The sequence below is a fragment of the Chlorocebus sabaeus genome, chromosome 17, assembly GCF_047675955.1.
Source record: "Chlorocebus sabaeus isolate Y175 chromosome 17, mChlSab1.0.hap1, whole genome shotgun sequence".
Taxonomy (NCBI): domain Eukaryota; kingdom Metazoa; phylum Chordata; class Mammalia; order Primates; family Cercopithecidae; genus Chlorocebus; species Chlorocebus sabaeus.
The window spans coordinates 36073855-36095059 of NC_132920.1; the positions used below are offsets into that span (position 1 = coordinate 36073855).

Sequence of the window (21205 nt, forward strand, 5' to 3'; positions counted from 1 at the left end):
GGTACAGCTCATTGGCCTTATGAAACCAGTGGCAGGATAAGATCTTGACCTCTGAGAATGACAGCAAAAGTTTTCTCAGTTTGGCAGGACGTTGTACTACAAGTCTCACAGGCTGGCTTGCTTTTGACCCAGATTAACCTACCTGTTTTCCCCATTTCCCCTATCAGTACAGGGAAGATACCTTGCACATAAAATCAAATGCTACTTAATTTTTTTTTCTCTTGTTCATCTCTTCTCCACCATGTCCATTCCCTTCTGGGATCCCTCCCATTTGACATTTCCTTCAGGATACAGAATACAGAGAAGGGAGAGGGTGCAGGAAGGATCCAAATGTTACTAGAGTTATACATTTTATTTGAGCTTCATCTCTTTGGAGAAGGGGGAACAGGGATGAGAGGATTAAGTTAGAGATGGTCTGGCACAAAGCCCGGAGATGTGGGGTGTGTGAAGAAGGAAATTCATGACTAGAATATATGCTTAAGGTGAAATGAGGGGAGCCTGGATAGGGAATTAAGAGATAATTGTTGGCATTTAGTAATGTGATCTGGGAGTGTGATCCCAGTGCAGAACAAGGAAGAAGGCCGGCAGGTGGTAGGAGTCACAGTCAGGAAGGAAGTACTGCTAGTTCATATCCAATCTAGGTCTCTGGACAATTGACCCCTTTTGGATAGGAGGATTTGCCAGGATTATCCGACCCCTTATTTCCAGTTCATCTCCTAGACATCTTCATTGCTGTTGCCCTCCGGTGAGTATGAATCCATAGGATAGCGTCTTCTGTCCACTGACCATGTCCGAGGCTGAGTCTGAGACTGGGTGGAAGCCGTACGCGGATGATACGTAGGCCAGTAATGCCGCTGAGGGAAGGTGTGAGCTCTTGACCTAGATTTGGGGTCAGGCTCCATCTCGGGCTCAGTCTCAGGCTGGGGCTCCATCTCGGTCTCGGTCTCAGTCTCAGCCTTGGGCTCCATTTCAGGCTCCAGCTCTGACTCAGGCTCCAGTTCCTGATCCAGGTCTAGGTCTAGACCCAGCCCAGCCTCTTGTTCTGACTCCAGCTCCAAATCCAACTCTGACTCCTCTTCTACAGGCTGTTGGATCTTGGTGAAGCCTGGACTTACATTTTTTTGGCTTCCTAGAAAACTGCTGCTCATTTTATATATTGAGTTGTCATTCTGAAATACAATTAGGTAGGTTAAAATTTCTAATTAAATTTAACTTTCTGCTGAACACAGTGGCTCATACCTTTAATCCCAGCACTTTGGGAGGCTGGGGCAAGAGAATCACTTTAGCCCAGGAGTTCAAGGTCAGCCTGGGCAACATAGTGAAACTTCTATCTCTACAAATAATAATAATAATGATAATTTTAAAAACTAGCTGGGCATGATGGCACATGCCTGTAGTCCTGGCTACCCAGGAGGCTGAGGCAGGAGGATCGCTTGAGGCTGAAACTGCAGTGAGCTGTGTTTGCATCACTGCACTCCAGCCTGAGCAACAGAGTGAGACTTTGTCACAAAAAACAAACAAACAAAACCCAGACTTTTAATCTTTGAGCAGTCAACGAATTTCAGAATACAATAGGACTTAAGGTACCAGAACCATGGGTTCCTTGCAGAGTAGAAAATATTTCTTACCTAAGTCTACTTTTCTTTTTATTATTGTTATTAATTTTGATACAGAGTCTTGCTCTGTTGCCCAGACTGGAGTGCAGTGGCATGATCTTGACTCACTGCAAACCTCTACTTCCCGAATTCAAGTGATTCTCTTGCCTCAGCCTCCCAAGTAGTTGGGACTACAGATATGCACCACCACGACTGGCTAATTTTTGTATTTTTAGTAGAGACAGGGTTTCACCATGCTGGCCAGGCTGGTCTTGAACTCCTGAACTCAAGTGATCTGCCCGCCTCAGCCTCCCAAAGTGCTGGGATTACGAGCATGAGCCACTGCACCCAGCCTTTATTTATTTTTTATTAAAATTTTTTTAAAATTTTTCTTTAAAATGCCAATGATATCATCCTTAAATCTGCTTTTCATCTTCCTTCTAACCTCTAGTTTCTCAGTTACTCACTATTCTTCAGACTCAATCAATTTCCAACTTAGAATTTCTCTGGCTTTTCTAGCTAGACCGGATTTCACGAGCAACCATTTAAAACAGCAATGGACTTAACAACATCCTGAAACATCTTGTCTTCTTGATCTTACTTGTCTTGCCAACCCCCAGTGCAATCCTTGACAGGGCATATAAGTGTGTGTGACCTGGCCTCTTGCCATTCTTCTTTAGCTTTATTCCAGCTGTGGTCCCCGCCCTTTGCTCTCACCATAAAGTTACCCAGAGTTGCCTGACTACTGCTCAGTTTTGTGCATGCCGCTCCTTTTGCCTGACTTGTCCTCCTCCATCTTGTCCACATCCACTTAGTCATTACCCCAGATTCAGAGCTAAGATGACCAGGCAGGACCACAGCTTCTTTTGTGTTCCAGCTACACCTCATTCACACTTTCATCATAGTACCAGTAATGTATTGCTTTATTTATTTACAAACCTACTCCTTACTAGACTCTAAGCTTGTGGACTATGACAGGGCCTGGTTCTTGATATCCCCAGTAGCAGACACTGAGCTTGTCACATAGCAGGCACCCACAGGCCTTGCATAAGCCTTGAATCAGCCTGTAGCACCATTCCTCCAAATTAATCACTTCACCTTTCCTGAAACATTTTCTTCTCAACCACCATATGACACTCTTCTGCTTTTCCTCATTCCTTCCTGCTTGCTGCTTCTTGGTCTCTTTACTGTCTCCTCTACTTCTACTGGACTTCTAGATGTTGGTGCCCCAGCGCTTGATCCTGGGACCTTTCTCTTCTCTATCTATGCTCTCTCCATAGGGACTTTTATTCTGGGCCCATAATTTTTGTTACCATCTGTAGGCTGATGCTGATGATTCTTTGATTATAACCCTTCCCCGATCTGCAGGTTCTTATATTCACTTTCATTCTTGACATCTCCATTTGAATGTTTAATAGGCAACTTTTTTTTTTTTTTTTTTTTTTTTGAGTATTGTTCTGTTGCCTAGGCTGGAGTACAGTGGCATGATCTTGGCTCACTGCAACCTCCGCCTCCCAGGTTCAAGTGATTCTCCTGCCTCAGGCTCCCAAGTAGCTGAAATGACAGGTGTGCGCCACCACACCTAACTAATTTTTGTATTTTTAGTCAAGAAGAGGATTCACCATGTTGGCCAGGCTAATCTCGAACTCCTGGCCTCAAGGGATCCACCTGCCTCACCTCCCAAAGTGCCGGGATTACAGGCATGAGGCTACACCCGGCCCAGGCATTTTGAATTCAATACACATGAAATAGAACTTGCTACTCTCCTAGTCTTCCCTATCTTAAATAGCAGAAAACAATTGACATATTCAATACCAAGTCTTAATATAAGAATGTTAGGACATTAGGAAAATACTTTTTTAAAACATGGTAGATAATGTCCATCTTTTTTTTTTTTTTTTTGACCAGGTCTTACTCTGTCATCCAGGCTGGGGTGCAGTGGCAAAATCAAAGCTCACTGTGACCTTAAACTATTGGGCTCAAGCAATCCTCCTGCCTCAAGCTCCCAAGTAGCTAGGATTACAGGTATGCACCATCATACCTGGCTGATTTTTAATTAAATAATTTTTTTTTCAAGATAGCATCTCACTATGTTGTCCAGGTTGCTCTGAAATTCCTGGCCTCAATGATTCTTCTGCCTCAGTCTCCCAAAGTGCTGGCATTACAGGCATGAGTCACTATGTTTAGCTGATATGTCCATCTTAAACCAGCTGTCACCACTAGTCTTTTATTTTTTAACTTTTTTTGAGACAGGGTCTCACTCTGTCGTCCAGGCTGGAGTACAGTGGCACGATCTCAGCCCACTGCAACCTCCGCTTCCTGGGTTAAAGTGATTCTCGTGCCTTGGCCTCCTGAGTAGCTGGGGTTATAGGCGCGTACCACCATGCCCAGTTAATTTTTTTGTATTTTTAGTAGAGACAGGGTTTTGCCATGTTGGCCAGGCTGGTCTCAAACTCCTGGCCTCAAGTGATCCTGCCTGCTTTGGCCTCTCAAAGTGCTAGGATTGCAGGCGTGAGCCACCACACCTGGCCACCACTAATCTTAATAGACACACAAGAATCCTCATTAAATTCAGGAGTAAGACAAGATTCATCATTATGACTTAAATTGTTCTGAGAGGTTTAGTTAATGCAATAATGTATGATATTGAAATAAGAATTCTAACAACTGGAACATAAGAGATTAGTATTATTTTTAGAAAATATTTTCCTATTTGGAAAACCCAAAGGAATTAACAGTGAAACCTCTTAGGAATAGTAAAATGATTCACAAAGGTAGCCAAATAATTTAATAAAAACCAATGAGTTTTCTATATGTTAGCAATTGCCAGTTAGAAAATATAATGGAAATGGCCAGGTGTGGTGGCTCATGCCTGTAATCCCAGCACTTTGGGAGGTGGAGGTGGGTGGATTGCTTGAGCCCAGGAGTTCAAGACCAGCCTGGGCAACATGGCAAAACCCCGTCTCTGTGAAAAATACAAATATTAGCTGGGCATAGTGGTGTGTGTCTGTACTCCCAAATACTCAGGAGGTTGAGGTTGGAGGATTGCTTGAGCCTGAGAGGCTGAGGCTGTGGTGCACTGTGATCATGCCACTGCACTTCAGCCTGGGTGACAGAGTGACACCCTGTCTCAAAAAAACCAAAAAGTAAAACATATAAAGTATCTAGGATTTTCCTATGTGAAGAAAGTCACAAAACCTTACTATGCATGAAACATTTAAGAAGACAGTAAATGTAGAGACAGTTTATGTTTCTGGATAAGAAGAATGAATACTATAAAGATATAAATTCTCAAGTAATTTTATATTTTTAATACAACTCTAATGATTATTTCAATAAGATTTGTTTTTGTGGGGTGGAGACCTGACAAAAGATTCAAACGTTGGTTTGGAAGAATAAATTGGTGAGAATGACTTAGCAAATTTTGAAATAGAACACTGATGACATAGGACTTCTTAACCAAATGTTAAAGTGTATTATACAGCAATAGCAACAAAAACAGTGTGATAGCCAGGCGTGGTGGCTCACACCTGTAATCCCAGGATTTTGGGAGGCTGAGGTGGGCAGATCACCTAAGGTCAGGAGTTTGAGACCAGCCTGGGCAACACGGTGAAACCTTGTCTCTACTAAAAATACAAAAATTAGCCAGGTGTGGTGGTGCACGCCTGTAATCCCAGCTACTCAGGAGGCTGAGGCAGGAGAATCACTTGAACCTGGGAGGTGGAGGTTGCAGTAAGCTGAGATCCATTCTGCATTCCAGTCTGCATTCCAGACTGGGCAACACAGTGAGACTGTCTCAAAAAAAAACAAAAACAAAACAAAAAAACAAAAACAAAAAACACTGTGATACTGAAGCTATACAGAACAAGGAAATCCACAACTAAGCTAGAAATACAGTTTAGTTTTCATAAGAATATAATATTTTATGAAAATAACATATCAGTAGGGGAAAAAAGGCTTATTCAATAGATGGTCAGATGGTGCTATGATTTGCATGTGTGACTTCCAAAATCCATGTTGAAACTTAATCCACATTGTGATGGTATTAAGAGGTGAGGCCTTTTGGGAGTGATTAAGTCATAAGGGCTCTGCCCTTGTGAATGGATTAGTGCCTTATAAAAGGGTTGGAGGGAGCTAGTATAGGCACTTTTGTCCTTCCATCTTCTGATACATGAGGATGCTGCTGAGAGAAGATGGAACAAGCCCTCAGCAGACACCGAAACTGCCAGGGCCTTGATCTTGGACTTCTCACATTCAGAACTGTGAGAAATAAATATCTATTATGTACAAATTACCCAGTCTCAGATATTTTGTTATAGTAGCACTAATGAACTAAGAGAGATGGTACATAGCCCAAAATAATTAGCTATATAGATAAAAAATAAAGATTAAGGCCGGGTGCAGTGGCTTACACCTGTAATCCCAGCACTTTGGGAGGCTGAGGCGGGTGGATCATGAGGTCAGGAGTCTGAGACCAGCCTGGCCAACATAGTGAAACCCCGTCTCTACTAAAAATACAAAAATTAGTGGGGTGTGGTGGCAGGCGCCTGTAGTCCCAGCTACCTGGGAGGCTGAGGAGGGAGAATCACTTGAACCCGGGAGGCAGAGGTTGCAGTGAGCCAAGACCACGCCATTGCACTCCAGCCTGGGTGACAGAGTGAGGCTCTGTCTCAAAAATAAAAAAAAAAATGAAGATTACCCTCTAATACCTGTACATTGAAATACATTCTATTTACATTAAAGAGTATAACATATAAAAAATAAAAACATAAAAATCTAGAAAATATGTCTTATTTACCTTCTAAGTGGGAATGACTTTCTAAATAAAAAGTAAATATAAGTAAGAAAAGGAAATATTAATATATATGACTAAATATGTAAAAACAAATATTGAGTATCATAATTATAAATAAAAAATAGAGAAACTTCCATTTATAATAGAAGCAGAAGGCATAATTCAAACCAATTGATTAGTTAATAATTACTAATTATTAGTTACAATACTAATAATTAGTTATTACTAATTAACTACTAACTAGTTGTTTTTTATTAACTACCAGTTAACTAGTTGTGTGTGTTTGTTGTTGTTGTTGTTTTGTTTTGTTCTGTTTTTAGACAGAGTCTCGCTCTGTCACCCAGGCTGGAGTGCAGTGGCGCGATCTCGGCTCACTGCAACCTCTGCCTTCTGGGTTCAAGCGTTTCTCCTGGCTCAGTCTCCCAAGTAGCTGGGACTACAGGTGCGTGCCACCTCGCCCGGCTAATTTTTTTGTATTTTTAGTAGAGACAGGGTTTCACCATGTCGGCCAGGCTGGTTTTGAACTCCTGACCTCAAGTGATCCGCCTATCTTGGCCTCCCAAAGTGCTGGGTTTACAGGTGCATGCCACCATGCCTGGCTAATTTTTTTGTATTTTTAGTAGAGATGGGGTTCACCATGTTAGCCAGGATGGTCTTGATCTCCTGACCTAGTGATTCGCCCATGTTGGCCTACCAAAGTGCTGGGATTACAGGCGTGAGCCACCATGCTGGCCCTTGTTTCAGATGTGGTGTCTCATTTCATCAACTAGGCTTTGTTTAATAATTTCTAGTCATTAGATGATATTAGATAATATTTTAGTGCCCATCTGTTTTAATTTCTTTTTTTTTTTTTTTTTTTGGAAACCTTTAACCTACACAGGTACTGATTTGAAAATGCTGAAGTGGGCCCAGGTCTCAGTATTTTTTTATTTTTTTAGACAGTCTCACTCTGTCGCCCAGGCTGGAGTGCAGTGGCACAATCTTGGCTCATTGCAACCTCCGCCTCCCGGGTTCAAGCAATTCTCCTGCCTCAACCTCCCAAACAGCTGGGACTATAGGCGCCTGCCACCATGCCTGGCTAATTTTTGTAGTTCTAGCAGAGATGGGGTTTCACCTTGTTGGCTAAGATGGTCTTGAACTCCTGACCTTGTGATCCACCCACCTTGGCCTCCCATAGTGCTAGGATTACAGACGTGAGCCGCTGCACCCAGCCAGGTCTCAGTATTAATAAAAGACTGAAAATTCAGACTTATATATTATTCTCCTTTGCATTTGATCAGGTTGAGTAAATCTCATATTACAATGTAAAGGTAATAAAACTGAGGTGTTAGACAAGATTAGAGATTTGAATCTCTGCTAGTTCATTAGTTTAATTATTCATCTCAAGAGTGGATGGGGTGGGGAGGAATTCTAAAGGTATAGCTAAGGGAGATATTTAAAATATTTAGCAACTGGTAATAGACACTAACCAAGAATGCTGTAGAAGGATCCTTGAGGTCTATGCTGGGTTGGGCAAACCCTCTCTTCAGTTAGGGAAATTTCTTGAATGGAACCCCGATGCCATGACAGTGGGGGCACTTGGCTGCTCAGATCCACTGCTATTTACCAAGTGGCAAGGGAGCATTTCAACATCTCAGATTCTGGTACAGCCATACTAAATACCTTTCCTGGACATTATTCATCTATCTGATCAGGTATCCTGACTCCCAGCCCCCACCCACCCCTCACCCATCCCCCCTGCCGACCTCAATCCCTTCCCCCAACCCCATGCTTTGTCTGTTTGTCCGACCTTCTCTGTTTCTGAGTAGGTTTCCCGTATCACTGTCTCAGATTCATCGATGCTTAATTCGGAGGAGTCTGTAACCTTCCTTGACAAGGCGAACAGCACGGCGTCGTGAACGCTGAGGAACAGCTGGGTCTTGGTGATGCCAGCGTCAAAGAAATCATTCCTCTCAAATGCCCTGACTATGGAAGCTAGAAACCAAACGCAGAACACACACAATGTCAGATATGTGGGGAGCAGAGGGCCCAGGGTGCAAAACAGCCCTCTCATAGGGTGAAGAAGGATACTCACAGTGACACCCTGCAATGAGTAGCAAAATGTTGGCATTTCGAAAGGCATTGCATATCTGCAGGGAGAGAGAAAATCAGTATAAGAAGGCTTTGTCTGAGCCGAGATCGTGCCACTGCACTCCATTTTTGAAGTTCACTTCAAAGCAAATCAATATCGACCTTAGTATTTAACACTGAGTAGACACTAACCCTGAGCACTAAGTTAAAGTGTCAAAAGAAACAAACTCTGCTTCTTTCACTACCAAGAGGAAACGAAGTCATTCTTGATCATATGGCAAATCACAAAGTCATTTGCCAAAGGGCCACAACAGACTCTAAATGACAAACGCTGGAAAAGGAAAGTCCCATGAATTAGGAAGAAGTTTAATCTGAGTGGTTGTCTCCAATAAGAATGGATTGATGGGTAAGCCAGGCACGGTGGCTCATGCCTATAATCCCAACACTTTGGGAGGCCAAGACAAGTGGATCATGAGGTTAGGAGTTTGAGACTAGCCTGGCCAATATGGTGAAACCCTGTCTCTACTAAAAATACAAAAATTATCCGGGTGTGGTGGTGCGTGCCTGTAGTCCCAGCTACTCGGGAGACTGAGGCAGAAGAATCACTTGAACCCAGGAAGCGGAAATTGCAGTGAGCTGAGATCATGCCACTGCACTTCAGCCTAGGCGACAGAGTGAGACGCCATCTCAAAGAAAAAAAAAAAAAAAGGAATGGACTGATGGATTTTTCTTAGGTTCCAGTTTTCAATTATAAAGTAAATAGAATGATTTCTTCCAATATGGTAGTATACACAATTACAAAGGAAATGAAGAAACCTGCATTTTTAGAGTGCAAAAGTACACCATGAATCTCTAAAGGCTGAAAGCTAAAGGTGTCTAACATTGTCTCCATGTTGGGGATGAACAGAAAGTCATCAACATGGGCCAGGTGTGGGTGGGTGCTGCCAAGGACCAGAACATATGGTGCCTCTACAAAAGGAGGAGGAGCAAGGGAGACAATGGCACAACTATACCATGGAACAGAAAGATAGCGTGATATAAAGTCAGATGCTTAAAGTTTCAATGCTGGACAGGCCACTTATGAGCTGTGAGCCTCAGGCTCTTAGGGGAAAGTATGGCCTGTCTCTCAAGGCAGTTGTGAAAATTACATGAGATAGTGTATATACATGTGCCCAACTCGGTCTGGCACATAGTAGACAGCAACGTGGGTTGAATAAAATCTAAAGTAACAACTACAGCCTAAGACCAGAAGGGGAGAACATAGCCCAGTAGAATAATCTAAGATGGAAAAGCCCAAATAAGAGATTATCAAAGTATAATTGAGTCAGAAAACAGAGTTGAAAAATAAAAGGATCTCATGCATGGAAAAGCTCTTAATCTCTTCCAAACCTCTCATTTTGTAGATAAGGAAACCGAGACCCAGTTCAATCTAGTAACTTGCCTCGGGTCAGATGGACAGTGAGTCAAGACAGAGCATATATACCAGACTGCGATCCAGAGTTCTTTCTGCTATGAAAAGCTTCCTTTTGCCCCAGACCAAAGAGAAGCTGGACTTACTTAAGAGGCAGTCATATTCCCTTAGGAGTAAGAAAATATGACAAAATAGAATCTGAGGATAAAAGAAGGAAAACCATCCAAAGGCACAAATCTCAAAAGAAGCACTCAAACACCGTTAGTATTCAGGATGTTCAAACCTGTGCCATCACCAAGAGGGAGAGAGAGTGCTATAAACTGAGATAAGCTGGCTAAAAAAGGAATATTATACTTATGAGGCATTAAACAATGACATCAGTATTGTTAGCTGTGCACCTAAACTGTCTGTACCATATAGGAGGGAGAGAAAAGAGAACTGTCAGAGAAACCCAAGAGTAGAAAAGAAGTCAGGACCAGAGGCACAGCTTTTGAAGGCAAAATCATCCCTGTCCTTTTCACCTGAAGATGTGTGGGTGTGGAAGGAAGTGGGGAAGATCCTGCAGGTACTGGACAGGCAGCCCCAAGTTTGAGGTGTCATTTCATCCCACCCTCCTCAAACTGGAGTACAACACAGCCCAGTGCCTTTTACAGTGCTGGCTCAGAGCAGCTGAACCATGGAGAATTCCTGGTGAGCTACTTTTTTTCTGAAGCATTCAGACCTACACCTTGAAGAGATTTGCAGCTGACTCCCAGGATGTTCTGGGAGTTACTAGGCGTGGCACAGAGTGCTGTTTCAATGAAGTTCAGAGCGTCCTGTTTTTCATTTCTTGAGAAATAATAATGTCCTGTGCTTACCAAACCAATCGCAGCTCAGTACATCAGAATTGGTTCATTTTAGGCTGGGCGTGGTGGCTCATGCCTGTAATCCCAGAACTTTGGTAGGCCAAGGCGGGCGGATCACTTGAGGTTAGGAGTTTCAGACCAGCCTGGCCAACGTGGTGAAACCCCATCTCTACCAAAAATACAAAAATTAGCAGGACGTGGTGACACATGCCTGTAGTTCCAGCTACTCAGGAGGCTGAGGCAGGAGAATCTCTTGAACCTGGGAGGCAGAGGTTGTAGTGAGCCGAGATTGCGCCACTACAATCCAGCCTGGGCAACAGAGCAAGGCTCTGTCTCAAAAAAAAAAAAAAAAGGAATTGGTTCATTCTATCTCAAAAAAAAAAAAAAAAAAAAAAAAAAAAGGGATTGGTTCATTCTATTTTTATTTTGATTGACCTCATACTGCCTTCAGTGTCCAAGATTCTAGTGGCCTAGCAGTCACGTAACAGCTGATCAATGACTAACAGAATTCAATCAGGATCAGGATGGGGTTGGGATGGTAGGAGGGGGATCAGAGCTCCTGCCAAGGCCTCCCTAGTACTCACCTGTCTTAATACGACTAACCCCCGTGAATCCACATAGTGTACCATGGAGAAATCCAGGATGATGGTGTGGACACTGGGCAGTAGAGACGCGTCTGAGTAAGGGATGAGTGATCTCCTTCCCCGGCTTTCTGCCACATCAGGCAGTCCTGGCGAGCTGTTTCTTGATGAGTTATTAGGAAGCCAAACTTTCTCCACCTCCTCATATTGTTGCCCTTGATTCTTCTGAGACATGGATGATACCGTGTATGGCACTTGGTCTTCAGATGCAGTTTGGCTTGTGTTCACGCTCTCAAAATGTGAGCAGTGAATCAGGTTAACAGAGGATGCGTCGGGATCCAGTTTATTTTCAAATCGCTCTGTGTAAAGAATCTGGGACGACAGAGTTAAGGGAGGACTGTGGTAAGACACCAACAAGGGCTGGAAGGACTTGCAACGATGCTATTTCTTGTCTCTGCCAGCTCATGTCCCTCTCTCATGAAACTTCTCCTGAGAGTAGGTACTGTACATTTTTTACTTGGATATCTGTCACTTCAAGCTCACAACTGAAGCCACCGCAGTCATCTTTCCTCATCTTCACCACCCACGACACCCCCCCTCCCAACTTCTGATGTTCATCACTGTCCCAGTGAGTCAGACTTAAAACATCTTTGTTTTACCCCTTTACCTCATCCTTGGGTCCTAGTTAGTCTCCAGTGCCTACTAATACTTTGTGTGAAGTATTTTTTCCCCATCAGTCCCTCGTCTCAGCATCCCCTTCCTTTATCAGTGCAACAGTCTCCTTTCAGACTTCCTTAAGAAGACAAAAAGCACTTGAAGCCTGGGTGCGATGGCTCAAGCCTATAATTCTAGCACTTTGGAAGGTCGAAGCAGGTGGATCCCTTGAGCTCAGCAGTTCGAAACCACCCTGGGCAACATGGCAAAAACCTGTCTCTACAAAAAATACAAAAAAAACAAAAAACAAAAAACTGGGTGAGTTGGTGAGCCTGTAGTCCCACCTACTGGGGAGGCTGAGGTGGGAGGATTGCTTGAGCCTGGGAGGTGAAGGTTGCAGTGAGCCAAGATTGCACCAATGCACACTCCAGCCTGGGTGACAGAGTGAGACCCTGTTGCGCCCTGCCCCCCACCCCCCGCCAAAAAAAAAAAAAGAAAGCTGGCACACGCCTATTGTCCCAGGTACTCTGTAGGCTGAGGTGAGAGGATCGCTTGAGCCTGGGAGGTCGAGGCTGCAGTGAGCTGTGACCACACCACTACACTCCAGATTGAGCAACAGAGCAAGACCTTATATCCAAAAAAAAAAAAAAAAATTACATGAGCAAGGCTGTCTTTACCACTGCATCAATCTCCTAAAGGCCCAGACTGCCTGCTATAGCTTAAGGACAGTACCAAGGACCAGGAACACAATGATGTGTAGGATGAAAATGTAGACTCTGCATTCACAGGAACCAGACTCTACCTGGCAGTATGCACATGTTCATTAAAGGGGTAAGTAAGGCCAGGCATGGTGGCTCACGCCTGTAATCCCAGAACTTTGGGAGGCCGAGGTGGGTGGATCATCTGAGGTCAGGAGTTCGAGACCAGCCTGACCAACATAGCGAAACCCCATCTCCACTAAAAATACAAAATTAGCCGGGCGTGGTGATGCATGCCTGTAATCCCAGCTACTTAGGAGGCTGAGGCAGGAGAATCGCTTGAACCCAGAAGGCAGAGGTTGCAGTGAGCTGAAATTGTGCCATTGCACTCCAGCTGGGCAACAAGAGTGACATTCCATCTCAAAAAAAAAAAAAAAAAAATCCTGGGGGGTGGGTGGCTCACGTCTGTAAGCCAAGCACTGTGGGAGGCCAAGGCAGGCAGATCACCTGAGGCTGGGGGTTCGAGACCAGCCTGACCAACATGGAGAAACCACATCTCTATTAAAAATACAAAATTAGGCCGGGCGCGGTGGCTCAAGCCTGTAATCCCAGCACTTTGGGAGGCTGAAACGGGTGGATCACGAGGTCTGGAGATCGAGACCATCCTGGCTAACACAGTGAAACCCTGTCTCTACTAAAAAACACAAAAAACTAGCCGGCGAGGTGGCGGGCGCCTGTAGTCCCAGCTATTCGGGAGGCTGAGGCAGGAGAATGGCATGAACCCGGGAGGCGGAGCTTGCAGTGAGCTGAGATCCAGCCACTGCACTCCAGCCTGGGCGACAGAGCGAGACTCCATCTCAAAAAAAAAAAAAAAAAAAAAAAAATACAAAATTAGCCGGGTGGGGGTGGTGAATGCCTGTAATCCTAGCTACTTGGGAGGCTGAGGCAGGAAAATTGCTTGAACCCAGGAAGTGGAGTTTGTGGTGAGCCAAGGTTGCACTGTCGCGCTCCAGCCTGGGTAACAAGAGCAAAACTCCGTCTCACAAAAAAAAGATAAGTAAGAATATATATGGATGAGAACTATAAGGCACATGGAATAATGAGAAGAATTCCTTTGCTAGAGTGTTGTAATTCTGGGCGATGTTTCTAATTTTTTTTTTTTTTAAATGTTATTCTAACAATGTTTCTTGTTAAATAAATTTTTAAAATTTAAAGCTAAAAACAATATGAGGTAGTATATATTGTATAGCAGAAAAGAAAAGAAAAGTGGTGTGGATAGATGCTAATGCTGCGGTTTGCAGTTCAAAGGAGAGAGCTGTTCCCAAGGTCACTGGGGCCAGGCATTTGGGGAACAGGCCAGGGTTGGTTCAGTGGCAGGGAGATGCGAGCTCCTCTAGGCAGAGGGAATTCTCTGAGAGCCACCTTTTTTTGTTTGTTTGTTTTGTTTTTGAGACGGAGTTTCGCTCTTGTCGCCCAGGCTGGAGTGCAATGGCACAGATTCTGGCTCACTGAACTTCCGCTCCTGGGTTCAAGCAATTCTCCTGCCTCAGCCTCCCGAGTAGCTGGGATTACAGGCACAGGCCACCACGCCCGGCTAATTTTGTATTTTTAGTAGAGACGGTGTTTCACCATGTTGGCCAGGCTAGTTTCGAACTCCTGACCTCAGGTGATCCGCCTGCCTTGGCCTCCCAAAGTTCTGGGATTATGGGCGTGAGCCACCATGCCCAGCCGTCTGAGATCCCTCTTTTCTCTCCTTCATCTACTCTACATTCTTTTTTTTTTCTTTCTTTTTTTTTTGAGACAGATTCTCGCTCTGTCACCCAGGCTGGAGTGCAGTGGCGCGATCTCCGCTCACTGCAAGCTCTGCCGCCTCCCGGGTTCACGCCATTCTCCTGCCTCAGCCTCCTGAGTAGCTGGGACTATAGGCGCTCACCACTACACCCGGCTAATTTTTTGTATTCTTTAGTAGAGACGGGGTTTCACTGTGTCAGCCAGGATGGTCTCGATCTCCTGACCTTGTAATCTGCCCGCCTCGGCCTCCCAAAGTGCTGGGATTACAGGTGTAAGCCACCGTGCCCAGCCTACTCTACGTTCTTATCTTTCTTACAATCCCCTCATGTCTTATCTTCCTGACCTTACTTCCCAGGCTAAGTCTATTATCCTAAGAGCCCCACATTTATTTCTACCTTGGTGTCTGTCCAAGCCTGTCCATGGACTGGGAATCCTCTTTTTTTTTTCCTACCCAACATGAATCCAAAATTCTCTCATAAATTTCCCAGCATAGTCCGTTGCTACTATAAAGTTTTTCTGGCTTTTGTGCTTATGCCAATCTCCCCTTACTTGAAGTCTTAAGAGCTGTTAGAATCTAGCTGGGCGTGGTGACTCACACCTGTAATCCTAGCACTTTGGGAGGCCAAGGTGGGTGGATTACCTGAGGTCTGGAGTTAAAGACCAGCCTGACCAATATGGTGAAACCCTATCTCTACTAAAAATACAAAATTAGCGAGGCGTGGTGGCACATACCTGTAATCCCAGCTACTCAGGGCTGTTAGAATCTAAACATACAATTTAAAAGACAGCTATGTACTATATTGCATGATTCACTATGCTATTTTGTCAATTTTAAGATATATCACTATTATGGAAGAAAATAAACAAGCCAGGTGTGGTGGCTCACCTCTGTAATCCCAGCACTTTGGGAGGCTGAGGCAGGTGGATCGTCTGAGGTCAGGAGTTCAAGACTAGCCTGGCCAACATGATGAAGCCCCGTCTCAGTAGCTCAGTAGAACCTATGCACCATTAGAATGTGTGGGAACAAGAGTGGATGCTCAGGGTTTTGCAAGCACCTGCGTGGCAGGTGGAGGCGTTTGTGTGTGTGTGTGTGTGTGTTGTGGGGGAGGATATAAATCTGTGTGTATAGAGAGAGCTGCCCCTCCAGAGTGCGCGCTATAGACTAGGTGATTGCCGAAATACCCAAAAGCTAGAAATGAGCAATACTGCTCTGGGGGAAGCGACTACTTATACCAAGTCCAGGTTGGAAATAACGAACACTCTGTAATTCTCATCAGTGAAAATAACCTTCAAATGCTGTAAAATTCCCTTCTGAAATAGCAGCCTGTGTTCATCCTCCCCGCTCCTTTCCCCCTATCTCCCATCATCATTTTCTTGGCCACAGGAAGACATCAGGAGACCCTGGCAGATCCTTGAGAAGTACAGCAACCTTGACCCTGCCCTAGTTGGAATCAGAAAACAATCTTTAAGTCACTTATTTTCAGAAATCTAAAGCTAGGCAGCTAAAAGCCACGGAAACTATTTCAGTCTCAACAGGCAAACTGTATTCTGGTCACTGGTCATCCAGTAGAAGTCAGAACACTTCCCACCTACTTTCATGTGAAAACCTGAACCTCAAGGGGGATCTTTGTGTCTTTTCTTTTTTTTTCCAGTCAAGCCGCCAAGGTGAGAGGAACCTTCTATCTTAATTTCTGAATTCTCCATGGTCCATCTAAAAGTCAAAATCCCTTAGTGGTTTTGACTTTTTTTTTTTTTTTTTTTTTTTAAGAAATGACTAGTGTACTTCTTTATAAAGTATGGAGAAAAATACAGGAAAGAAAAGGCATTTCTAACCCTGGGCAGTGGCTCCAGATCATCACAGTTGCAGAAGCACCTGCAAATCTTTTCTCCCTGTAGGCTGGTGTCACTTGAATTAAACAAGCTGAAAATTTCTTCTTCTTTAAGAGGCACCCTTACCATACCAACCTGAAAGACATGAGAGGTTTCATCCAGTGGGAGAATGGTGGAACAGAAGGTGAAAGAGTGGGAGAGGGATGCCAGTGTGGGGGATGGGCAGGTCAAGAAAGAAAGGCGGGCAGGAGGGCAGTTACCTCTTTTAACAGCTTATGCTTTAGGTAGTAAACATTTACAAATGTAATTGAGCTGCAGCACTGGAAGATTTTCACCCCAGGAATGGTGATGATCTGCAAGACAAAATGTGAAGTTGAGGGAAATTTCTCAGTTCTTTTATGGAGCAAGAATAATATATCCTTAGAAGCTCCTAGAGTCTGTATTCTTCTTTTTTATTTTTTATTTTGTTTTTTTTGAGACAGAGTCTCACTCTGTCGCCCAGGCTGGAGTGCAATGGCATGATCTTGGCTCACTGCAACTTCCACCTCTCGGGTTCAAGCAATTCTCCTGCCTCAGCCTCCTGAGTAGCTGGGATTACAGGCACCTGCCATCACGCCCTGCTAATTTTTGCATTTTTAGTAGAGACGGGGTTTCACCATGTTAGCCACGCTGGTCTCAAACACCTGGCCTCCCAAAGTGCTGGAATTACAGGTATGAGCCAACACATCTGGCCTATATTCTTCTTTATTAGAGACAAGAACTAGAAAATTATTTCCTCCCATTTTCACCCTCTGCTTTTCCTGCTGTCTTCTTTCTCCCTCCATTTCCTTACTCCTCTCTTTTTCTTGGCCTAACTCTCCTTAAAGTACATTTACAAATAATCTTTAACCGGCTGCAATACTATAAGAATTTAGCTACTTAAGAACCCGTCTTGGCCAAGCGTGGTGAGTCATGCCTGTAATCCTAGCACTCTGGAAGGCCGAGGCAAGCAGATTGCCTGAGCTCAGGAGTCCAAGACCAGCTTGGGCAACATGGTGAAGCCCCATCTCTACTAAAATACAAAAAATTAGCGGGGTATGATGGGGCATGCCTGTAATCCCAGCTACTGGGGATGCTGAGGCAGGAGAATTTCTTGAACCTGGGAGGTGGAGGTTGCAGTGAACCGAGATCGAGCCACTGCACTGTCCAGCTTGGGTGACAGAGCAAGACTCTGTCTCAAAAAAAAACAAAACCAAAGGACCCATCTCTACCAGTGTACATCACATCCCCGTCCTTTGTAAATGTGTATCTGCAGTGCAGGAAACAATGGCAAGGGATTTTGTAGAAAAACTGAGCATGAGGTGGGGCCCACCCTATCCCTTGGGCAGAGAAATGGGACTGATTTGGATTCTTACCTCCCGATAATCATTGACGCTTCTATAAATGTTGGTGTTAGGTATTTGACCCAGGAGAAGAATCTTAGCTCTGAAAGGAAATGCACTTGCCTTTAGGTCAGAGTTGCCTTACCTTGCCTTGTTAACCTCCTATTACCTGAGGCAAAGTACCTGTGTGAACGAACAGTGGTGATGAAGAAAGCAGAAACTACTGAGATAATTAGTCCAATGTCCAGTCCCAGGAAAATTGAAGATGAGAATGTCATCATCCAAAGAGCCTTATGGAAAAGGGAATGAGGGAAAAAGGAAGATCATGGAAACAAGTACAACTGAGAAAATGATCAGTCCTGTTTCTCAACTCACCTTTACCCTCTCCCTTACTACACCTGGACTTTAGAGAAATATTCCATAGCCACATGAACTGGGGCCCTCAAGGACGCCTAGCAATTCTTTTATGCGTCCCTGGTCGCCTCTGTCTTCAAATCTCTCTCAAAACTTCAATTTCCTCATGTGCAAAATAGTAATAATGTCTACCTTATAGGCTTTGTTGAGATTAGGAATACGATTTGCAAAACCAACTAGCATACTCACCAAATGGTAGTTGCTATTTTAAGACCTATAAGGGTTGTTGCAAATCTTTACCATCCTTTTCAAGTCCCTACCCCAGCACCTTCTCCATTACTTCATCGACACAGAAGAAAAATAGGCTGAAATTCCCTTAAATATCTACTTTCCTCACCACCTGCCACTTGTCAGTATCTGTACTCAACGTTTCCTTATTCTCTTCCATCCTGTTTGAAGTGTTATGCCTCCTTCTGGAATAGCAACTCTATCTGTGCAGTGTACACATCCCCTGTTAGCTCCTCAGGGATCTGGCTCCAAAAGTTACCCCCTTTCATATTTCTCTGCCTCTCCTGGGTCCTCCTCTCATCACATTCTATCCTCCACCTTTTATTTCTTGCTGTTTCCCCTTTCTGACCTCTGGTTTTGTGCTCCAGAGAGAAGCAGTGTGCTCCAGCAGTTATTCTGCCTGACAAGACACGTCCTTCTCTAATTGGGATTGGAGACTCATATCCTAAAATGTATTTACATTAACTGGATTAAAAGTCATTCAAGGCTGGGCGCAGTGGCTTACGCCTGTAATCCCAGAACTTTGGGAGGCTGAGGCGGGCAGATCACAAGGTCTGGAGTTTGAGACCAGCCTGGTCAATATGGTGAAACCCCGTCTCTACTAAAAACACAAAAATTAACCAGGCGTGGTGGCAGGCGCCTGTAGTCCCAGCTGCTCAGGAGGCTGAGGCAGGAGAATGGCGTGAACCCAGGAGGTGGAGCTTACAGTGAGCTGAGATTGCACCACTGCACTCCAGCCTGGGCGACAGAGCAAGACTCCGTCTCAAAACAAAACAAAACAAAAAAAGTCATTCAAATATGCAACGAATGACAAATCCTTTTTGCTAGATTTGGATGTAACTGTAGCCACTTAATCCCTTTCATTTAATTTTGCATAGTTGGAATGAGGTCTTCGTGTTTTCTTGCACCAACAACCTTGACTCTCCTTTGTAAAGCAAAACTGGAGTACTAGGCATCAAAGAGCTGTTTGTGTTCTTTAGGTCCATGGCAGATCTCTTTTGTTTGTTCTTTCTCCCTCTCTCCAACCTCCCTTCTGCCCTCCCCTTCCTCAACCAGGGCATCTACACTCACACAGTCATATTGGTCCTGCCTCCACAGACTGGGTAGGTCAGAAATGGTTTCAAGGTAGGGAACAACGTTGCTCAGAATAATACCAGCCAGCACAGCCTGAGGGGAAAAGATAAATCCTGGTTCATATTCCCTTTGGGGTGTAAAACTCATAAATCCCCACCAAGGAATCACAAAAAGTTAGCCTTGCCACTTTGAGATATTTTGCATTGATATTTTATATGAATACCATGTCTATGTTCCAACTCATTGTCCAATCAAATAAATTTTCTCTTCGTTTCTCTTTTCTCTTCCTTTTTGAGACAGGGTCTGACCTCTGGTTTTGTGCTCCAGAGAGAAGCAGTGTGCTCCAGCAGTTATTCTGCCTGACAAGACACTTCCTTCTCTAATTGGGATTGGAGACTCATATCCTCTTGCCCAGGCTGGAGTACAGTGGCGTGCCATCATAGCTCACTGCAGCCTCAAACTCTTGGGCTCAAGACGTCCTCCCCACTCAACCTCCCAAGTAGCTGGGACTACAGGTGCATGCCATCACTCACGGCTAATTTTGTCTCTACATTTTTCTTTGCGCTCCTCCTTAATTTGCCAAAAACACAAGGCAAGTTCAGGCCAAGGTCAAGGTCTGACTGATTCAGCCAGGAAAGCTGACAATGGCCCCTTGTAGATTCAGATAGTTCATTACTCTCATAGACAGTGAGAGGAAGAGTAACTTGAGGAAAGCAAAAATCACCTCCTTAGCATTGAACAGGCCCCGCAGACAAAAACTTCTTATCTGAGCAATATAGAAGGGAGCAAAGACCACCTAATGACCATCCAACAGGCCATCCGGAGGCAAAACTCCTTATCTAGGAATTTAGAAGTAATCAAACTTCCCTAATATCTAAAATTGGCATGTGATTCCAGGCCTCTTTCAACTTTTGTAAGTAACAAAAATTTCTATACATCTCTGGAATACTGTGCTGAAACTCGTTTTACAACCCTAAGCTCCCGCCTTAAGGTCCACAAATGCTCCTAAGGAAAACCCACCATAGCGCACTCAGTCCTCTTGCTGAGGCGCCTCACTGCATCCTTTTGCAGTGTTCTTCCCTTCTAATAAACTTTCCTTTTTCAAACCTATTTCAAATACTATTGTCAGTAAATTCTTTTTCCCAGCCCACAAGTCAACCACTCGCAGGTGCCAGGGCTCTGACATCTCACCAGGCATAGCTAAAGGTTATGGTCATCTATCCCCTTCTGTTTCTGTGTTACTTTTGGTGTGTGGAACAAGACCCATGGGAGCTGGTGCCTTTGGCTACTTGGCCTTGCCTTGTCTGGTTTGCTTGACATATCTGTTACCTACATTATCTAGAAACCATTCTCAGATGGGATGATAAATTAAGAGAACTTACACTCACAGAAACTCTAAAACAATTCCAACTGGACTTTTCTTCATGTTGAATCATAATATATACTGTAATATATTTCAGTATATATTTCACTAATGAAATACCATTTTGTTTATCAAATTAAATGAGCAAATTTAAAATACTGATAGCCAAGTGTGGTGGCTCATGCCTGTAATCCCAGCACTTTGTGAGGCTGAGGCAAGAGGATCACTTGAGCCCAGGAGTTCGAGACCAGCCTGGGTGACATAGTGAGATGTCATCTCTACAAAAAAAAAAAAAAAAAAAATTAAATTAACCAGGTGTGGTGGCATGCAACTATAGTCCCAGCTACTCGGGAGACTGAGGTGGGAGGATCACTTAAGCCTAGGAGATGGAGGTTGCAGTGAGCTGTGATCGTGCCACTGCACTCCAGCCCAGTGAAGGAGCAAGACTCTATCTCAAAAAAATAAAATAAAAGCATTGATAATACCCTTTATACA

General features: G+C 44.1%; 1 protein-coding gene across 1 annotated transcript in view; it reads right to left on the minus strand.

Moving 5' to 3' along the window:
- Positions 1-537: 537 nt before the first annotated feature.
- The window catches only part of SLC26A8 (solute carrier family 26 member 8), a 74401-nt gene continuing 53733 nt past the window's right edge, over positions 538-21205 (minus strand). The window contains exons 11-19 of the mRNA XM_038006012.2: positions 19345-19440; positions 17815-17921; positions 17665-17734; positions 16531-16623; positions 16274-16405; positions 11301-11669; positions 8465-8519; positions 8180-8364; positions 538-1169 (exon numbers count right to left, since the gene is read on the minus strand). Of these exons, the coding sequence (XP_037861940.2) occupies positions 717-1169; positions 8180-8364; positions 8465-8519; positions 11301-11669; positions 16274-16405; positions 16531-16623; positions 17665-17734; positions 17815-17921; positions 19345-19440 (1560 nt within the window). The 3' untranslated portion in view covers positions 538-716. The remainder of the gene's footprint in view (positions 1170-8179; positions 8365-8464; positions 8520-11300; positions 11670-16273; positions 16406-16530; positions 16624-17664; positions 17735-17814; positions 17922-19344; positions 19441-21205) is intronic.